At 42.8% G+C, this 18,616-nt stretch overlaps 1 protein-coding gene across 1 annotated transcript in view; it reads right to left on the minus strand.

Moving 5' to 3' along the window:
• The window catches only part of BMP3 (bone morphogenetic protein 3), a 30,365-nt gene extending 13,383 nt beyond the window's left edge, over positions 1-16,982 (minus strand). The window contains exon 1 of the mRNA XM_084890827.1: positions 16,006-16,982. Within this exon, the coding sequence (XP_084746953.1) occupies positions 16,006-16,330 (325 nt within the window). The 5' untranslated portion in view covers positions 16,331-16,982. The remainder of the gene's footprint in view (positions 1-16,005) is intronic.
• Between the last annotated feature and the right edge of the window lie 1,634 nt (positions 16,983-18,616).

Here is an 18,616-nt window from a genome sequence, read left to right on the forward strand (position 1 = left end):
TGATGGCGCCTACCCCACTGGCACCTGCTGATGTTGCAGATAAATTGGGGCTGGCGCCAGCAGCAGGTGCGAGCAGCAGCTCTGATGCAGGCAGCAAGTGCAAGTACCAGGTGGGACTGCAACATGCGTGAGCAAGTAATTTTGAGTAATTACCAGAGGCTCGCCATGATGACAGCTACCAGTGCCCTGCCTTGGTCTGGTGGCCGCCCCTGCTCACCTGCTTCACCATCTTGCTGCAGCCCATGTGCCCTCTGGTGGTTAGTGTACATCATAGCAACTGGTTGTTTGGTTTGGTTGTTCCACCCTTCAATCTATTTGTATATTAGCCTTTTATTATATAGGATGATATTGCCTCTGCCCTCCCTCAGTGGAGACATTTGCCATGATCATTTCTCCTTTAAAATATTTATTTGTTTATTTATTTATTTATTTATTTATTTATTAAACTCATCACTCACTACCCTCCCCTTTGACAATCACCACCTTATTCTCTATATCAATGGGTCCGTTTCAGATTTGTTTTGGTTTTATAGATTCCATATATATAAGCGAAATCATATGGTATTTATCTTTTTCTGTCTGACTTATTTCATAGCATAATACTGTCCAGGTCCATCCATGTTGTTGTAAATGGCAAGATATCATTCTCTTTTATTGCTAAGTGAGCTTCTATTGTGTCTATTTCACCATTAATTATGAGGCTACCAAAAATTCTTCCTATAAGTTTGGCACAGTATTGTAATAACAAAGTATTGTCATTATCTGAGGCAGTCTCATTACAAGCAGTGGTGGAATGAGACTCACCTTAATTCAAGTGCTGGTGAGACACTTTAGACAAGCTGGCGTGCTCATTTATAAAACGAAGACAGTGCCTACCCCTCCTGTCATTAGAATTAAATGAGATGTGTGTAAAGCAGCTTACAAAAAGTCTAATAAGTGTTTCTTAAATATAATTTATTGTTGTTATTAGTGCTGGTTTAACTGTATTATGGGGATATCTTCTACCTGCCTCAAACAATTTAGTCTGCAGGATATCAGCAGGTAAGCAAGACCATATATATTTCAATATTTAGATAATATATCTGAAAAAATAAGCTAAACATTCAAAAGTGTAATAAAGAATTAATGCTGCTTAGGGTTTGTCTGAAGATTGACATTCCATGATGATTAAACTGGCCAATTGCATTTCCAGTTCTTCAAATCCAAAAATGAGAGCATGTAACAGAATAGGACATTGATTAGTGTGGACAGAAGTTGCTTCCTTCTCTTAAGACAGTCTAGAGGTTAGACTCAAGAATCCAGTCCTGGGATGGGTCACAGAGCCCCTCCTCTGTGCACTTGTTTCATATACATATTTGTTTCAGAAACATACACGCAACCATGAAATTATGTTCTTGATCAAAAACATATTTCAGTAAAAACAAAATATTTTTATAAAGACGTGGGAGCTTAAAATGAGTTCACTGAGTCCCCAAGCACAAGGGAAGTGCAATGAGAAATCTATTTTACTCATTTTTAACCTTGTGTGAAGGAAGAGAGAGGAAACTGCCATCTGTGCACATGTGCACACGCCATGACACGAGGATAATATTTTACAGACCTCCATGGCACCGGGGTTGTTCAGAGACTCTGGTCTTAATTCAGACCAGTCACTATAGCATATAGTTTTATCCAAACTTTGTGTAGCAGATGGGCATTTAAAGTGGAAGGAAGAGAATTCAGGCTAAGAATATTGCAATTGAATGGTTGCCAAACAAACACCAGGACAGGGAAGAAATGAACTCTAGGGGGGTATGGGTGGTAGTGTCTTCATGGGTAAATTAATGGTGATCTTTCCCCCCACATTTTGCTTCAAAATGTTTTCTCCTTTCAAACATGTTTCCAGACACCTCGTGACCGGCTGCTAACCCGCCTCCACCCCTGTGTCTAATCTTCAGTATTTTCCCATAAATGTCTCCAAAATCGGAGACATGGCCTCTTCTGATGGTTTTCATTTTAATGTAGAACATTGCTTTGAAGTTAAAGCCCTATAGCCCGGGCCCAACTCCACCTAGCCCAATATCTGTCATCAGGCAAATAACCTGAGCTCTTGAAGTCTCAGTTTGCTCACCTGTAAAATGAGTAGAGTAGTATCAACTGCAGAGTTGTGAGAAGAAATTGAGAGACTGCAGGTATAGCACATAGCACGTAGAAAAAAATGCAACTAGTGTTAGCTAGCCAGAACTGCACTGCCTAGTATCAGTGATTAGCTACTTAAATTCAAATTGAGAGGTTTGTAAGTATAAAATACAGACTGGATTCAGAAGACTTAGTACAAATTGAATGTAAAATATCACATGAATCTATTTCATATTGATTAGATGTTGAAATGATATTTGGATAGGATATACTGAGTTCAATATTGTGATTATATTCATTTATAATAAGACTAGAGGCCTGGTGCATGACATTCATGCACTTGGCAGGGGGTGAGGGTGGGGGTGGAGTTCCCTCAGCCAGTCCTGCACCCTTTAGCAGTCTGGGAGCCCTTGGAGGATAACCGACTGATGGTTTAGGCTGCACCAGACATCCTTAGTACCGCCGTGGAGTTGGTAGAGGCTCCCACTACTGCTGCTGTGCTCGCCAGCCATCAGCCTGGTTTGTGGCTGAGCAGCACTCCCCTTGTGGGAGCACACTGACCACGAAGGGGCAGCTCCTGCATTGCGCATCTGCCCCCTGGTGGTCAGTGCTCTTCATAGCGACTGGTCTTTCCACTGTTCAGTTGATTTGCCTATTACCCTTTTATTATCTATACTAGAGGCCCTATGCATGAACTTCATGCAATGGGCTCAGCCCCCACCATGGCTGCTTTGGCCCCCACAATTGCAGCTTCATCTAGAAGGACATCTGGTCTAATTTGCATATTATGCTTTTATTATTATCATAATAATAAAGAGCTAATATGTTAATGGTCGGGATGCTGTAATGTGTAACAGAAGAAGGCAGTCACAGGTGGCTGCCTTCACATGCATGGCGGGGTGTGGCTCTGGAGACAGGGCAGAAGCAGGGAGGTGCCCTGAGGAGGCAGGACCATCCTGTGCTGGGAAGGGTGGGCATGAAAGCCCTCCCCTCGCCAGTGCTTCACCACCCATTGCTTGCACTCAGAGCGGCCCATCGCCCATCTGCCAGGGGAAGGAGCACAGCCCAGCAGGTGGAAGGCTTCTATGCTCTCCTCTGGCACCATGATGGGATGGAGCTGTGGTGTTGCTCTGGAGATGGGGCGGAAGTGGGAAGGTGCCCGGAGAAGGCGGGACCAGCCCAAGGCGACTCAAAGGACTGAGCACAGTGCTTAAAGCGGCCAGAGAAGGCCAGAGGGGTTGGGGGCTGGGCCAGGTGTGCTGGAGCTCTGTGTGGAGAGCTTCAGGTGTCAAGGCAGGTGGCAGGTGGGTGGGTAGAGCCACGTGATTTTGTGTGCTGGGCTCCTAGTTGATATATAAAAGCCAAGCAACTGGAACACCGGGGCAACTAGGACAACCAGTTGCTATGATGCACACTGTGGCCAGCCAATAGGCTCAATCAAGGGGAAGCTCCTCCCTTAGGCTGGCCCCAGCTGAATTGGGGGTGGGGCCAGCTGGCCAACTGCCTGTGGCTCCTCCTTCCAGCAAACCTTGCCTGACTGGCCCCCTGATCAGGGGTGGGGCCAGCTGGCTAACCTTTCCTTCCACCCACCAGCCTGGCCCAATTAGCCCCCATGTGGGGGGTGCCGTTGGACCCCAACCCATTCATGAATTTGTGCACTGGACCTCTATCATTTATTTGTGCACTGGGCCTCTAGCATATAAATTATATATATTAATTTAATTTAACTTAATATTTTTTTTTGTCTTCCTCCCTTTTCTGGCACAGAGCTCCTAAAACCCTTAGAATTTCCTCAATGTTGAGAACCATAAGGTATCTTTGGTTATATGAATGAGGTGACTTTAGGAGGTTAGTAAAGCTCTAGTTTGGTTTCCAGGGGAACTAATCCAGTGGTTAAAGGATTAGAACTTCTAGTCCTACTCCCTGACCTATATGGGGAGGAGAAAGTTATCACCAGTGGCTGATGATTTCATTAATCATGCCTATATAATGAAACCTCCATAAACCCTCCCAAAAATAGGGTTTGGAGAGCTTCCAGATTGGTGAACACGTGAATATTTGGAGAGAAGAGGTTATAAAAGCCTACAATTATGTAGCCAGTTGGTCAGAAATATAGGTAACAACCTGGAGTTGCAGTTAGTGTCTGAAGTGGAGGGTGGTCTTGTGGGACAGAGCCCTTTCTGTGGAATCTGATGCTGTCTCCAGGTATACAGCATCAGAACTGAGTTGATTTCTCAGAGGCCCTGCTTATTGGTGTGGGGAACCCTTCCCTCTTCAGAATTGGGTGCAGAACATTTTAAATATATTATTAAAATTAATTTCTCCTGTTGCTTTTCATATTTTTAAATGTGGCCACTACAATTTTAAAATTACATATGTGGCTTGCATTTGTGGCTTAAATTAAATTTCCTCTGGACAGTGGTTGTCTAGAATAACCACCAGTTTTAGTAGTCATGTAGTCAAAGGAAAAAAAAAAAGGTCATATTTTTTCCTCCAAAGGCAGTGAAAAATTGGGATTTTGCCAACCCTAAATATGTAAACCAAAAAGTAAATTGGACAAAAAATTCCCTTCTTGGAATGCAACATACTTTCCTTATCAAAGACTTATTAGATAAAGATAATATTGGTGAATACTTTTTAATTTTTCTTCCAGTAACACCTAATTGGTTCCATCTGCAACCGAAAGTCTAAAGCCAACAAACCGTTCTAAAATGAAGTTAAATGGGTCATTTAGCAATAGTGCTTTCATGGCATAGAGATTATATACCCAGCTTTGTGTTATCTGTGTATTACACACAAACAGACACTACAATCAACAATAGGAACCAAAGCAAAAAAAAAAAAATGTTTTCCTTAAAAATATGAATTTTGTACTACTGGGTGCTGGGACCTGGGCTGGGTCTCAGGGCTGCACAAATGCCAGCTGCTAACCACATTGTGAATTGATAAGCAATATGCAGGTAGCTATGCCATGATGATGTTACTTGCTGTAAAAGGAGTTAACTAAGCTATTAGAGCACAGAGGAAGGATCAATGAACTTTGCCCATTAAGGAGAAGAGGAATTTTGCTCATACCCAGGGAAGAGGTAATTCTGAACCAGACTTTTAAGAATGAAGGAAAAAGGGAGTGTTGGGGCAGGGAATGGGAGAAGCACATTCTAACAGTATGCAATGCTGGACATCTGGGAGCTCATGCATAAGCAATATTTCCAATGTTTTGAATAGGAACTTATAAAAATATTCTGTATTACCTAGTTACCAGAAGTCATAACAGATATCTAAGCTGCCTACATTCAGAAAAGGAATGGTCAGTAAACATTTAGCTCCTAAAAGAAGGTGTCCTATGTCCAGCACTTGAAGCCTTTGCTCCCACCATTTCCACCCAAGATAGGGGGCTCACTATCTCTGCCTGTTCTATCCCCTCCTATCCCCTCCTCCCCACTTTTAAAACAAGAAGCTTGAAATCTCAACCATTCCACAAAACAGTCCTTGATTTTTTCTAACCCACATTTTATTTTTGCTTTCTCTAACTTTTAAGCACTTAAGTTCTGTGCAAGTCAATGTTCTTTCCCTCAAAACAACCCAACAAATACTTAGTATTTACAATGGACAAAAACATTACCGTGAGAGTTGTATAGATTTGAGCACGTGAGTATGAAGGTATAAATAAGAGTGAGATCATACATCCCTGCCAGGAAAAAATAGCAATTATATCTATTCAATTATTCTCATTCTTTTTTTATTTTTTAGATATAATGTCATTTTAACTTTTCAAATTAGTATTTTCCAATGCTCAGTAAGTACAGTTTTGCCATAGGCTCCTCTCTTCCCCATGAGTTATTGCATAGATATCTATGTTCAAACAGTGAATTAAAAATGCTTCAGTGTTCACTTTTTCTATTTTTCTGATTATATCTATTTGGAATTACTGAATCTAAAACCTGAGGAATAATTTTTGATTAGTAAGAACAAAGTGACATGTTAATAATATAAACAAATTTTTTTAAATCAGGTTATAAAATAATAGCTTGTGCATTTTTAAGCTGTTTATAGTCTTTGGATACTAGGAAACATTAACTGTACACCACACCAATCCAATGATATCTAGAGTTACATACTTAATTCTGGGTGCTTTCATTTTAACTAGGTTATTATAGAAGAGACTAACTAGGCAAGTTATCAAGATATTGAAGAGTCTAGAAATGTCTGTACAAGTTTGAGTTGCCAAAATAGAAAACCATGAACTAGAGGAAAGAAAGATTTCACAATGACATGAGAATAGTTTGCAATACTTGAGGAGTTTCCTGCCAAGAGATCAGGGTTCCCCTTTCTAGTGTCAATGATGAGATGAGATATAATGGTGATAGTTGAATGGAGGAAAAATCTAAACCAATACAAGTCATGGTTTTCTAAGTGTCTAGCCTGATATTGAGACCTTTCTGTGGGACTCGGAGATAGAAGGTCATAATTCAGGACTATTACAGGAAGATCTTATGGTAAGGAGGGTGTGAGAGGTGAACCCCACAGATTCCTTGCAAGGAACTACAACAGGCTTGATTTCCAGTTCCTCCCAAATAAATATTTTTTACGCCAAAATATAACTAACTACCAATAGGTGGTGCTGTTTTCTCAGTTTGCTGGCATGGACACAAGCTTGGATTTTCCGTGTTGGGGATACATCTACTGCAATCTATTTAGCCATTTACCATGGCATTACAATCCTATTTTGAATGTTCTATAGTTGTAATATCTTTGAATTGAAAGGGGGTTTAAAAGTCAGGCGAGTTTTTGGACAAGCCCTACTCCCTTTTGCACCTTCATCCACCTTTGCTCTCCTTGAATTCCAGATTTGTCTTGTAAGACAAAGCACAGGCTCTACCTCTTAAAGCAAGCTTGTCATGAGAACCCAAGCCTTCCATTCAGACCCTGCCTCATTACCATTTTCATCATAGTGTTGCTCCTTCCCCAAACCATAAACTCCTTAAAGACAAGGCCCTGTAGTAATTAATACCAGACTCTTCAGCCCCCAGCACAGGGCTTAACTCTTAAACTGTGCTCTCAGTAAGTGCTTCTTTCATAAATAAACAACTTCTCATTATAGAGAGGCAAAATAAAAGGAACATAGAAGTTAGCCAGTTAGCTAGCAATGGATTTTGTAGAGGAACCCAGGTCTTCTGGATTTTTTTTTTTTTTTTTTTTAGGAGTTTGACTTATTGAATAAAAACAGAAGATTTATTTTTCATCTGAAAACAGAACACCTGCAGCAAATGACATAGGCCTCATCGGAGAAACTGACTTAGGACCAGCCAGTCATACTCTTGCAATAGTTTGGCTCCTCTGGGGAGCGGGGTGGGGTTGGGGAGGCAGCTTAGGCGGAGCCCAGGGAGTGGCAAGTGGAAGTCCACCTTCATGCTGGCCCACACAGGACGTTTTCAAAAGGAATTAGGACATACAATGGAAAGCTTGCTATGTAAAGTTTGATTTTAAAACAAATAGACTACATGAAATCTTGATGATTACTTAAATCCCCAGGGAGCAGGGAAAACATTTCAGTCATTCAGAAAATATGTTATGAAGAACAACTTTCCCCCCACTTCTTTCTCTAAACTAAGTATAGATGCCAGAAAGGCCAGGGGTGCCTAGGACAGGGCCATATGCAACCACCTTCATGGGCAAAACATTTGCTGCAGGTTACTGGGTCAAGACTACAGTTTCTTTCTGCCACCCTCAGCTTCTGGGCAAAGGCAAGGTAGAGTGTTTCTAAATAGAACACCAAGTCATAGATTTCTGTTTCTCCTGCAGACTCCCAGTCAAATGACTGAGTTTTATGGGACCTCAAAACAACCATTCTCTATGCCCTAAGTCAATCATGGCCAAAGATGATATAATGTATGTTTTTTCTAAAATGGCAAAATACTCATCAATCAGTTTATCTTCTCTTAGCCTCCATCCAAGGCCATTCCTAGACTGTGAGCTCTCAGAGGGCAGACTTATGTCCTATAAATCTTTGAACTTCTATTATTTTTTTTTTGGCACAGAACAGAGCATTTATATCCTGAAAAATAGTTGTTAAACTTGTTGAATGAACAAATGTGTAAACTTACTTGATTCAAAAGTGTTTCCTACTTATCCAAAGTGAAAACACTTTCAAGTAGCTTCAAGTTCCAAAAGTCAGCCAAAGCCCTTCTTGGGGATAAGTACAGTGTGCAGTTTCCTTTCCGACCATTAAAGAAGAAGGATTATTAGAACGGTGTATACAAAGTAGAATAGTATTTACATTCAATATACACCTGGTAAAATGCCTCATAAGAAATTCTCTGATGGCAAATTTTATTAAACACACACACACACACACACACACACACACACACACAAAAAAAAAAAAAAAAAAAAACACACACACACACACACAAAAAAAACCACCTTTGCCTGGCTGATAGCTTTTCTATGGTCTCTTCTTATCTAGTCCATTCAACAGCTAACTCAGCTCAACTGCAATGTTTACGGAGAACCTGTTATGTAGCAAACAATGCCAGGTCCTCAGAATACAAGAACGAGTCTTGCTTTATAGTAGGGGTGTCGAACTCAATCAGAGAAGGGGCCAAAATCTAAAATCCAGCCTAAATCGCGGGCCGAATGGTTTACTGAACAGTCATAAACTGACAATGTCATAAACTGACAGCGGAGTGCAGTGATGACAGAGCGGTGCGGGCCACATTGCAAGGCCTGGCGGGCTGGATTTGGCCCCCGGGCCTTGTGTTTGACACATGTGCTTTATAGGCCCCATTCCCCTCATCCTTTCTCTAGCAAATTGATTAGACTCCAAACTCTCCGCAGCTGTGAAAGCAGGGCAAAAAAAATGCTGATTGACTTACTCTAACCTAGCCTCTGCAGGGTCCAAACTGTCATAAGTACAGTAATATACCTTCCAAAGTGAAGATGCTTACCATTATGTAAATCCATAAACCTTTTGTTCATGGGAAGACCCACTAAAGGGGCCAGGACTCACATTTTCACCAATCTTAATGTTCAGATGCTAGTTATGATAGGATACTCAAAACTCTAGGAACATGAACATATAGCAGTGTATCTTTTTTAAAAAATACATATTTTATTGATTTTTCACAGAGAGGAAGAGAGAGGGATAGAGAGCTAGAAACATAGAGAGCTAAACCGGTTTCGGCAGAGAGCAGTGTATCTTAAACATGCATCAGAATCACCTTGATCGCTTCTTCAAACAGAGACTTCTGTGCCCCACCTCCCAAGTTTCATCTGTTGGTCCTGGGTGGGCTGGGAAATTTCTACCAAGTTCCCAGGTGATGCTGATGTTGCTAGTCTAGAGACCATACTTTTAGAGCAAGCTAACTTCAAGAAGTCACCATAGAAAAGTGCAACCCTGCTCCACTCTGCCACCAAGATCAAGACAGAAAGAATAACGTATTGAATGTAGGTTTGGGATGGCATAAATTGCATTACAGGAGTACTGCCATCTCTTCCTATTTACATTGCCACTCGGGTATATCTTTTGGGCTTCAAACAATTGCACATTAGCAATATTTTAGGCATGTTTAAGGTTTTTGTGAGAAGCAACAATCTCTCAAAATATTAAGACTACCTCACTTAGGCTTCTAAACTTTTAGTTCATTTTCACATTCATTTTTTCAATTGAGTTTCACCATCCCAATTGAGTGGCACAGTAGGTATGGCTTAGCCCTAGAAATATTAGATGACTTTATTAATTAGCAGGTCAGCCAAAATTAGCATTGAGATCTCTTAACTCTTAGACTAAGGCAATTGAAAAATTGCAACTCTAGGAATCTCTTCTCTACTTGAAAACCATTTTTCTTAACCCATGCCTAAGAGTAGCAATTACACTCAATTAAAAAATTTTAGATTAATTCCATGCAATGAAATGAAAATATTCTTTGAAGGAAAAGCAAATAAGATCATGTTGGTCCTCAGTTGTTTTAACTATAAAAGCAGAGGACTGGACAAAGAACTTTGCATGTCTAAAACTATTGGGTGCAATTATTTTGTAAGATAATTACTTAACAGAACCTCACTCAGTAAAGTAAGAACTTCCTTTACTTCCTTTACTTAACAGGTCATACAGTAGGATCAGTTTGTCCAAACACGTTTGTTTCAGAGTGTACCCAAATAAAAATAAGGCACTGCATTTACTGTGGCTTGCCAAAAAAAGATGGATCTTCTTCTTTTTTTTTTTTTTTAGTATATTTTATTGATTTTTTTTACAGAGAGGAAGAGAGAGGGATAGAGAGTTAGAAACATCAATGAGAATCATCCATCAGCTGCCTCTTGCATACCCCCTACTGGGGATATGCCCGCAACCAAGGTACATGCCCTTGACCGGAATCGAACCCAGTACCTTTCAGTCCGCAGACCAACGCTCTATCTATTGAGCCAAACCGGTTTCGGCAAGAAAAGATGGATCTTAAAGGGAGGTAGAACATTGAAGGAGTCAATGAACCCACTATGATCACCTGATTCTGTGACGTACATGTGGATGTTTTAGATGAAGATGCATCCACACTTTAAAAAATATTATCACCGAAACTGTTACCGAGAGTACTGCTTTATGTGGAAGTACACTAGGACACAATCACTCCTAACATGTGCATAGCCTAGAAATTGTATTGATTTCTAAATGTATTCCACATATGAGGGCTCTTCAGTTCCATTGTCATCATTTACAGCTGTCCAAAACAGACATGATCCTGGTGTACTTGTGACACTTGATTAGTATTAGGTCAATGTTTCCATTACAAAATTCTATTTTCATGGGTTCATAACATAATCTTACAAATTCACTCTGAATTGAAACTTGGCATGGGGAAGTTCAAGCTGAGACTATTTTGTGATGCCAAACTTCTTTCCACTACTAGCACCAAAATAAAGTTATTAAGATACTGATTACTAGGATATGCAAACTGAATAGATGGGGAAACCATCAAAATTTGAGGTGAAAAGTTCTGATGTTGCAGTCCCCAAATCCTGAAAAGAGAATAGAAAATATATGTAAAGTTGCTCATTAATTGTGACTCGGCTTTTTTGGATAGGTGTGATTTTATAATACCTAATAAATACAACAAACAATAGAAATTATATAAAAAATTTAATTGGTGTCTTTAACAAATGTGTATTTAAACAAAGGATTAATGGTTATAAAACCAAGTGACATGTATGATCTCTAGTAAATGATCTCCACAAATAGAGGAGCTTTTCTTTCAAAAGAATAATACTAGTTGCAAAATAATAAATATCAATCCTATAGAGAACAATGAAGAAGAATTTATAGAGAAGCAAGGAAAATGAAGTTTAAAAATGACATTCACAACATTTAAAACATGAGAGCAGGAAGATGATACCATGCAAGCTGGACCCAAGTCCAAAAGTAACAATGTCCAAAAGTAACAATATAAGTACACATCCTAAGGTAGGTGCTGATGGGAAATCCTGAGGTAGGTACTGATGGGACATTAGACAGCTTTTTCTTGAATTTTGCATATGTTCATTCTTGAGAAATTAGAAAGGCTCTGACCCAGTGTTTTCCTTACTAGATATTTTAGAGCCACAATTCTTGAAAATGCTCTCTCAGAGAGAAAGTGATCCAATCTTAAGGGAACCCTTTAGCATTTAAAGGCCCAGAAAGGTCCTAATAGGAATGAAAACATCATATTTTTAGAAATTTATTTGAACCTGGGACCTAATTTTATGTCACCTGTTAATATCACCCGTTAATATTTTCTACAGATCCTTTTTTTACAAAAATTTTTTCCTAGAAAATTAGATCAGATTATTAGAAATCATATGTTTGGAGACAAGCTCAGTTAAGTTTGCCAGTTCTCTGGCAAATACATCATGACACCCATTTCTTCTTCCATATCAGGAGTTGGACTTGCTTTCTTCAAACCTCTTTCAAATACAAAATTATATAATTTCAAAGTGGTTAAGAGCATATATGACATTCATGTCCCTAATTTATTTTTAGAAAAATCTGAACTGGGTCAATAAAGTGCTTATGAACTTTTACTGCTTAGATAAAATGTTTGTAACCCTCTTAATATATTCTTAATTATGTATATATTTTTAATGTACAAATATTCCCTGAGTGAATTATCTGCTTAGGGATTTTTTTAATTGACTTCCCCATGGTCTTTTGATCTCTTTGAGTGTGTCTAATTATACTAAAAAAGCTCGATTTAAATTATTTTATATGTGACCCATTCTCCTCCTTTCCATTAGCATGGATAATCAAGAATTCATGGCATTATGGATTTTTAAATGTCAGAGATTGTAAAGCTGTCTTGCCTATTACAGTAAAAACTTCATTAAGGGCTATCATGTATTCCAAGTGATGTGTAATTCAAAGCAGCTGCACATCCACCTCCCCCTCTCCAGATGTACTATTGTCTTTTGAATAAAAACGTCAGATAATCTAAGTACTCTTTAATTTGGAGCTTAGTTTCTAGGTGCCAGGAATTTAAAGGTAACTATGTTTTAATAAAGTTAGTATGTCTCCTTGCCATGAAACTCATAAAACATGGTGCTTTCCCCTGGGCCCATGTGCTTTACAGGAATGGCTCTTATTGGAATGATTGTTCAGCCCGTAATTATGTCTTTCCTAAAGCTTTATATTTTAGCCTGGCACTTCAGAAACACATCAAATTATATTTTTTATTTTTAAATATTTTTGGTCATAGTAAGAAAGACTCCCCTTTCTCATTTTTGGGTCTGGAATACCTCAATTTTCTATGGAAGTCATTGTGATTTTTTTTTTTAAAGGTGACACATATCCCTGAAATACAAGTTTTTTTTGTACTTACATGTCATAAATTAAAATAACGACAGTTTCCTAATAATAATGCACATGCTTTCCTTGCTATTCCCAAAGCGATTAAATTTATGATGGAGAGAAAATAAGATTAAGTGACTGTGGGAATGATGAGAAACTAATGGACACAGAGTATGTATCTTTAAAGATCAAGCCAGGAGCAAATCCAGTGTAAACTGTTCTTCTTTTATTCTATAGTAGCCAAGGACAACTTAAGCTAAGATGAAAATAAGAGCTGATTTTAGATCCCTCTTGTCTTCCTTGAGACAGCGTGTTGTTGTTTTTTTTTTTAAGCTGGACTTCTCTGTCATCAATAATTTTGTGAATTACCTCTTACAAAGGAAAGATAAAAACCCATCCTTCTGTAAACCCTTACACATCACAAAAAGACGTATGTGTGCTTCAAACTTAACGGTTTTTGGCACACTAGCTGCATAGCACTGAGGCAGGAGAAAGGGGTTGGTGGCAAGTGTATTTAGGATGAATGCCACCCACCATCCAGTAATGGTTTAAGTAGAAAGTAATCAGAGGGAGACCACAGCAGCTACATTTCAACCAAAGATATTCTAGGCTTAGAACAATAAATAATTGTAATCAGGTATGTTCCAAGTAGCAAATAGGGCTCTAATACTATAACTCAGCCTGAATAAGCACTTGGAAAGTCTGCCGGATCAGCAGCTATTCCATATAAACAGCATACCACCTGACCCTCCATTAAAATCTGGACCACGATTGGTACAGAGAAGCCCATGTGTTGTGAAATCTAAACACCATGGTCTAGAAAACATATCTAATTTATTAACGCAGAGAGCGTTTTTTCACTTACATCAGAATGTATGATGAAGGGTTACAAGTTGAAGGGTGTTATGGAAACGCTGATGTGGATAAAGGAGAGAGACGCACGTGAAAACCTTAGCACCTTTCTGGAGTCTTGCCTTATTAGAGCCAGAACTGCCTTATAACAAGGTCCTTTTACTGTGTTAGTAACTAAACACTCTTGGAAGGGGTCCAACATGAACCACCTCTCCAGGAGTTCCCAATGTGGTAATATGACACTTGAATGTCCACAAAAACCAGTGTCCACATTTGATGAATAAAGTCATTAGGACAGTCTCTAGGATGCTAAAGGAATTGCTTTTCTTATCAGGGCACACAGCCTTGTATATATGCTCCACGCTGCCATTCATCATTTCAAGAGTACCTGTGGCCTCCGTATCAGAGTTTATCATTTGATGGTGTAAGACTACAGTGAGGCTGATAAGGGACACTTTGAAATTAGGATGCACGAAAAGAGTTGAAGCCAAAAAGCACAGGGAGCCTGAGTTGTTCAAATCCTTATCCATCTCCCACTCAAGGTTCACTCAGCCTGAAACGAGCATACAAAAAGTATGCAATATGTGTGAATGATACAAACTCACATTCTACCTCCAAATCTTGTGATTCATACTAAAAATCAAACTTGATACAAAAAAAAAAAAAAATGCTATTCGTCTCTTGGGAGCTTCAGCTACACACCCTGGGAATGTTACCAAAGAAAATGATTATTAAGGTAAGAGTGATCTGTGTATCTTCGCGAATCCACCTGCTTTGCCCACTTAATATCCTTTTAATTCTTATTGCTCCCACAGAGCTCCTTCCCTGAGCTCTGCCCTCAGACCTGCACTAAAATTAAACAGCTTTCACTGGTGTGGTCAGCTGTCCCGTGGTGGGCGTACTGTGGATAACCCAGAGCGGGTTTCTGTTTCCTTAGCAGAGGCCAGCTCCTTACGGATTATGCTCGTGGCTTGAAGAAGAAAGCGAAAATCTGGTTCAGCTCAGCCTCTAGCTAAAGACTTCTGCATTAGAAAGCATAACTCACATTTATTGTAAATGTCATCATGCCTACGAGCTCCAGAGTCTATTTACAGTGTCAGCTGAGGGCTTCCCTTGATAGATGCTTTGGTTTTCCTTTTTTTCCAGGAGTCCTCCATATCAAAGCTTTGGGAGATTTCTTTCTAGTGATTCTGACCTGATAGAGCATGAGGCATGGCCTCCTGACTTGGAGATTCTTGGCTGTTTTTCAAGGTTCATGGAAGACTGGCTTTGCAGCTATGTCTCCCTGCATCGTGAACGCGGTGAACAAAAAAAGTCTGGTGCATCCTCAAAGCCTGCACACCCAGTTAACGTCCAGGAAACTTTCCCTCAAGCTGTTAGCACAGGAGAGGCAGGCTGTTAGCATAAGTTATTCCCTTCACCGCGGGGGCCAGGAGAAACCCTGGTAAGCCACGAATTTCAGTCCACAGCGATCTGTGTGCTGAAAAATGGGATGAGCAGACTTTCATCAGCAGATTCCAAGAGGTGTTTACATCCATCCAAGGCTGCTTCTCCCACCCCCACGGCTCCCTGGGTGGATGGTACAGCCCTGTTTGCCCAGATGGGATTTAAGTTATAGAAACACCCCAGCACCTGGCTTAGTTTGTGTGTTTGACGCCAAGGGACTATCAAGTAAGAAGTGTCAACTATAGTAATACTGGAGCAAAGCGGGGGCCGGGTCTGGAGAGGCAGGCGGCTGTCTAAAAGACTTAGGAAGGAGGCGTCTAGTTCAAGTGTGACTTTTCTCTCCGGTGCCTCGCGGTTGGCATAAAATGACCTCTGCCTCTAGGTAAACATGGCTAGAGCCCAGTCCAAGGGAATTTCCGCTGATCAACTTAGGAAACATCAACATAAGTACCCCCAGAGGTGATCCAGCCAACTAGGGCAAGAGGGCTCCCCTGGGCACGGGGTAGCCCCCCTTCTATCCCCAAGCAGTTCCTCCAGCCCACCCCCTCCGCTGCCCCCAGCCCCTCTTCTCTCCACTTCTCCCTCCCAACAGAGACTCTAAACCTGGGGTCCCCCCCCCCCCCCCCGCTGGCCAAAGGAGGGGTGTGGTGGGCAGGAGGGCTGGGAGGGCAATTGCGGAGGGTGAGGGAAGGTCCCTAGGGCACAGCAGGGGCTGCGATGGGTCCGGGGAGACCAGGGAAGGGGCAGCAGAACGTGGGGGTCGAGGGGGCACTCACCTGCTGCTCCAGCGGCTCGAAAGCTGCGCACCGTGTTGCCTTCGCGCAGGGCCCGGGGGCGCAGGGGCTGCGCGCTCCGCTCGGGGGAGCCCGGTGCCCGCGCCGCGCGGGTCCTGCCGCCGCTGTACCTGTCATAGAGCCGCAGCATGTGCTCCGACACCTTGTCGTGCGGCCGCAGCACGGGGCTCGGGCCCCCACCTGCGGAGCGGTCTCCGGGCAGGGTCTTGCTGAGCTCGGGCGGATGCTGCCTCAGCCTCCCTCCCCGCGCCAGGCTCACGCAGAGGCAGCCCAGCCACAGGCACAGCAGCCCGCGCGCCCCGGCCATCGCGGGGTCCCGGCCGCGCGTCCGCTCCTCGCGTCGCGTCGGTCGCGGGGGGACACTGCACACTCCGGACGCGCGAGGGGCCGGGCCGAGGGAGATTTGGATGCCCAACGAGGTGGGGTGACAGCGCCCGGAGCCCGAACGGCGCGGGATGGCGGCGAGTCCCACTTGGTGCGCAGGCGGCAGGTGGGCGCTTCGCCGGCGGCGGCGCGGTTCTCACGGGCGCTGGGCGCTGCGGGCGCCCTCTTCTTCCCTCTGGCGCGGAGGAGAGAGCTCGAGTCGCGGCGTGTGTGGCCCAAGGTGATCTTGGGATCTGGATCTGCCGCTACCCTCACTCCCCGCTTTATGTTCGGGCACACCCGTCGGAAGCGCCGCGCTCGCTGGGGACCCGGACTAGCGCTGCGTGGGGCGCGGAGCGGGGCGCGCGCGGCCGGCCTGGGGGCGCTCTCTCGCCGGTTCCACGGATTGGATTGGAACAGAAAGCGGGGCGGCAGGCGAATTTTGAGTGTGTGTGTGTGTGTGTGTGAGAGAGAGAGAGAGAGAGAGAGAGAGAGAGAGAGAGAGAGAGAGAGAGAGAGAGAGAGAGAGAGGAGGCGGACTGGCTTCTTCCTCTGGCTGCTCTCTCTGCACAGCCCGCACCCAGTCTCGCCCTCGCCCTCCTGGCTGTGGGGACCGGACTGCAGCGGGGACAGAAGGGTCGGGAAGTAACCAGCCACCAGCAGAGGGAGGGAAGGAAAAGGAAGTAGGAGTGGTGCTGTTTGGAGAGAGGAGGGGGAAGGAGAAGACCTAGGAAGTAAGGGAGGGGTAGGAGAGACCTTTGTTTGTTTGTCTCTTTGTTTGTTTTTCAGTGCCCTCCCAGAATATTGGCTGCTGCGCCCTGGCCAGGGAGAGGGCAGAGGAAAAAGAAACTTGTTGGCTTCTCTCTCCGGATTCCAAATGAGAGATCAAGATGTGAACACCAGCCAGGCCTCCTGCCGGCCTCTGCCTGTGCGGGTTTCAGCCTGCACCTGTGCCTGTGCTGTGTAGCCTTCCTCTCCGGTTTCCCCAGAAGTGACCATCACGGCTCAGCTCCTTCTCTTCGCCTTTCCCCTGGCACTGCCCACAGGAGTAAAAGCTGAGGGTCCATCCCAACTTAGGAACACATAAGTAAACAAGCAAGCAAGCACCAATGCCCGCCCCACTCCCTGGCCCCCTCAAGGGGATTTCTGAAAGATGGTGTCTGCTGGTGGCATAAGGGCTCTGGCAGATCCCAAATCCAGAGCAGGCTCTTACAGCTTCCCAGTCTGAGCTCCCTCCTCCTTCGCCTCTTTTCTTGGCAGTAAAGGGGCGATTAAGCTACTTGCTAACCTTTCACCTGACACTTCCCATGCCCCAGGCACTTGTTTGTTTCATGTGTATTATCTTTTTTATTTTTAAAATATATTTCTTTATTGATTTCAGAGAGGGAGAGTGATAGAGAGATAGAAACATCAATGATGAGAGAGAATCATTGATTAGCTGCCTCCTGCATGCTCCCTATTGGGGATGTAGCCCACAACCCAGGCATGTGCTCTTGACTGAAATCAAATCTGGGACCCTTCAGTCCGCAGGCCGATGCTCTATCCACTGAGCCAAACTGGCTAGGGCTCATGTGTATTTTCTTTAAATAATGTTCACAAGGAATCCCATTTTACAGATGAGGAAACAGACACAAGGACACTCAGAGCTGAGTTTGAAACTTAGAAAGCCTGACTCCTGGGCTTAGGGGCTTCATTGTCACTTTATTACTAATTAGAAACATGACAGTTGCGGCAAGTGCTCTTTTCACAGTGCCCATCCTGGTGCACGAAAGCTCTCCGTAGATGTCTGTTGGAGCTATCTGGTCCCTTTATGGAAGCAGAATAGGGTTTATTGGAAAGAAGATAGGACACGGGACCACACTGAGCTTCCAAATCTCAGTTTTTTCTTTGAAGGTGAATAAAACCACATCCCTTTTAGAGTTCTGTTTGGATGGCATTAGAAAACAGTGCTAAAGTGACTGCCTACTGCTCAGCTTTTGGTTGGGGCCAGTTCCTTATTGTCCAGAACTTATCCCAAATGCAGACTATGTTCTGCCTGCTCAGTCGCTACTCAACCCATTGCAGTTTGGTTTGCCTTTATGGCCCCCCTTGGAACGGTTCTGCAGACAATAACACATCCTTCCAGCGTGGTTGTGAGGGTTAAATGAGGTCATGAGTGATCTTCGCTTGGCATAAAAAACATAAGAGCTTTTGTGATTAATAATGAAAATGGGATTGCAAAATTCCATAG

Source organism: Pipistrellus hanaki, assembly GCF_964339955.1.
Source record: "Pipistrellus hanaki genome assembly, chromosome: 1".
NCBI classification, from domain to species: Eukaryota; Metazoa; Chordata; class Mammalia; order Chiroptera; family Vespertilionidae; genus Pipistrellus; species Pipistrellus hanaki.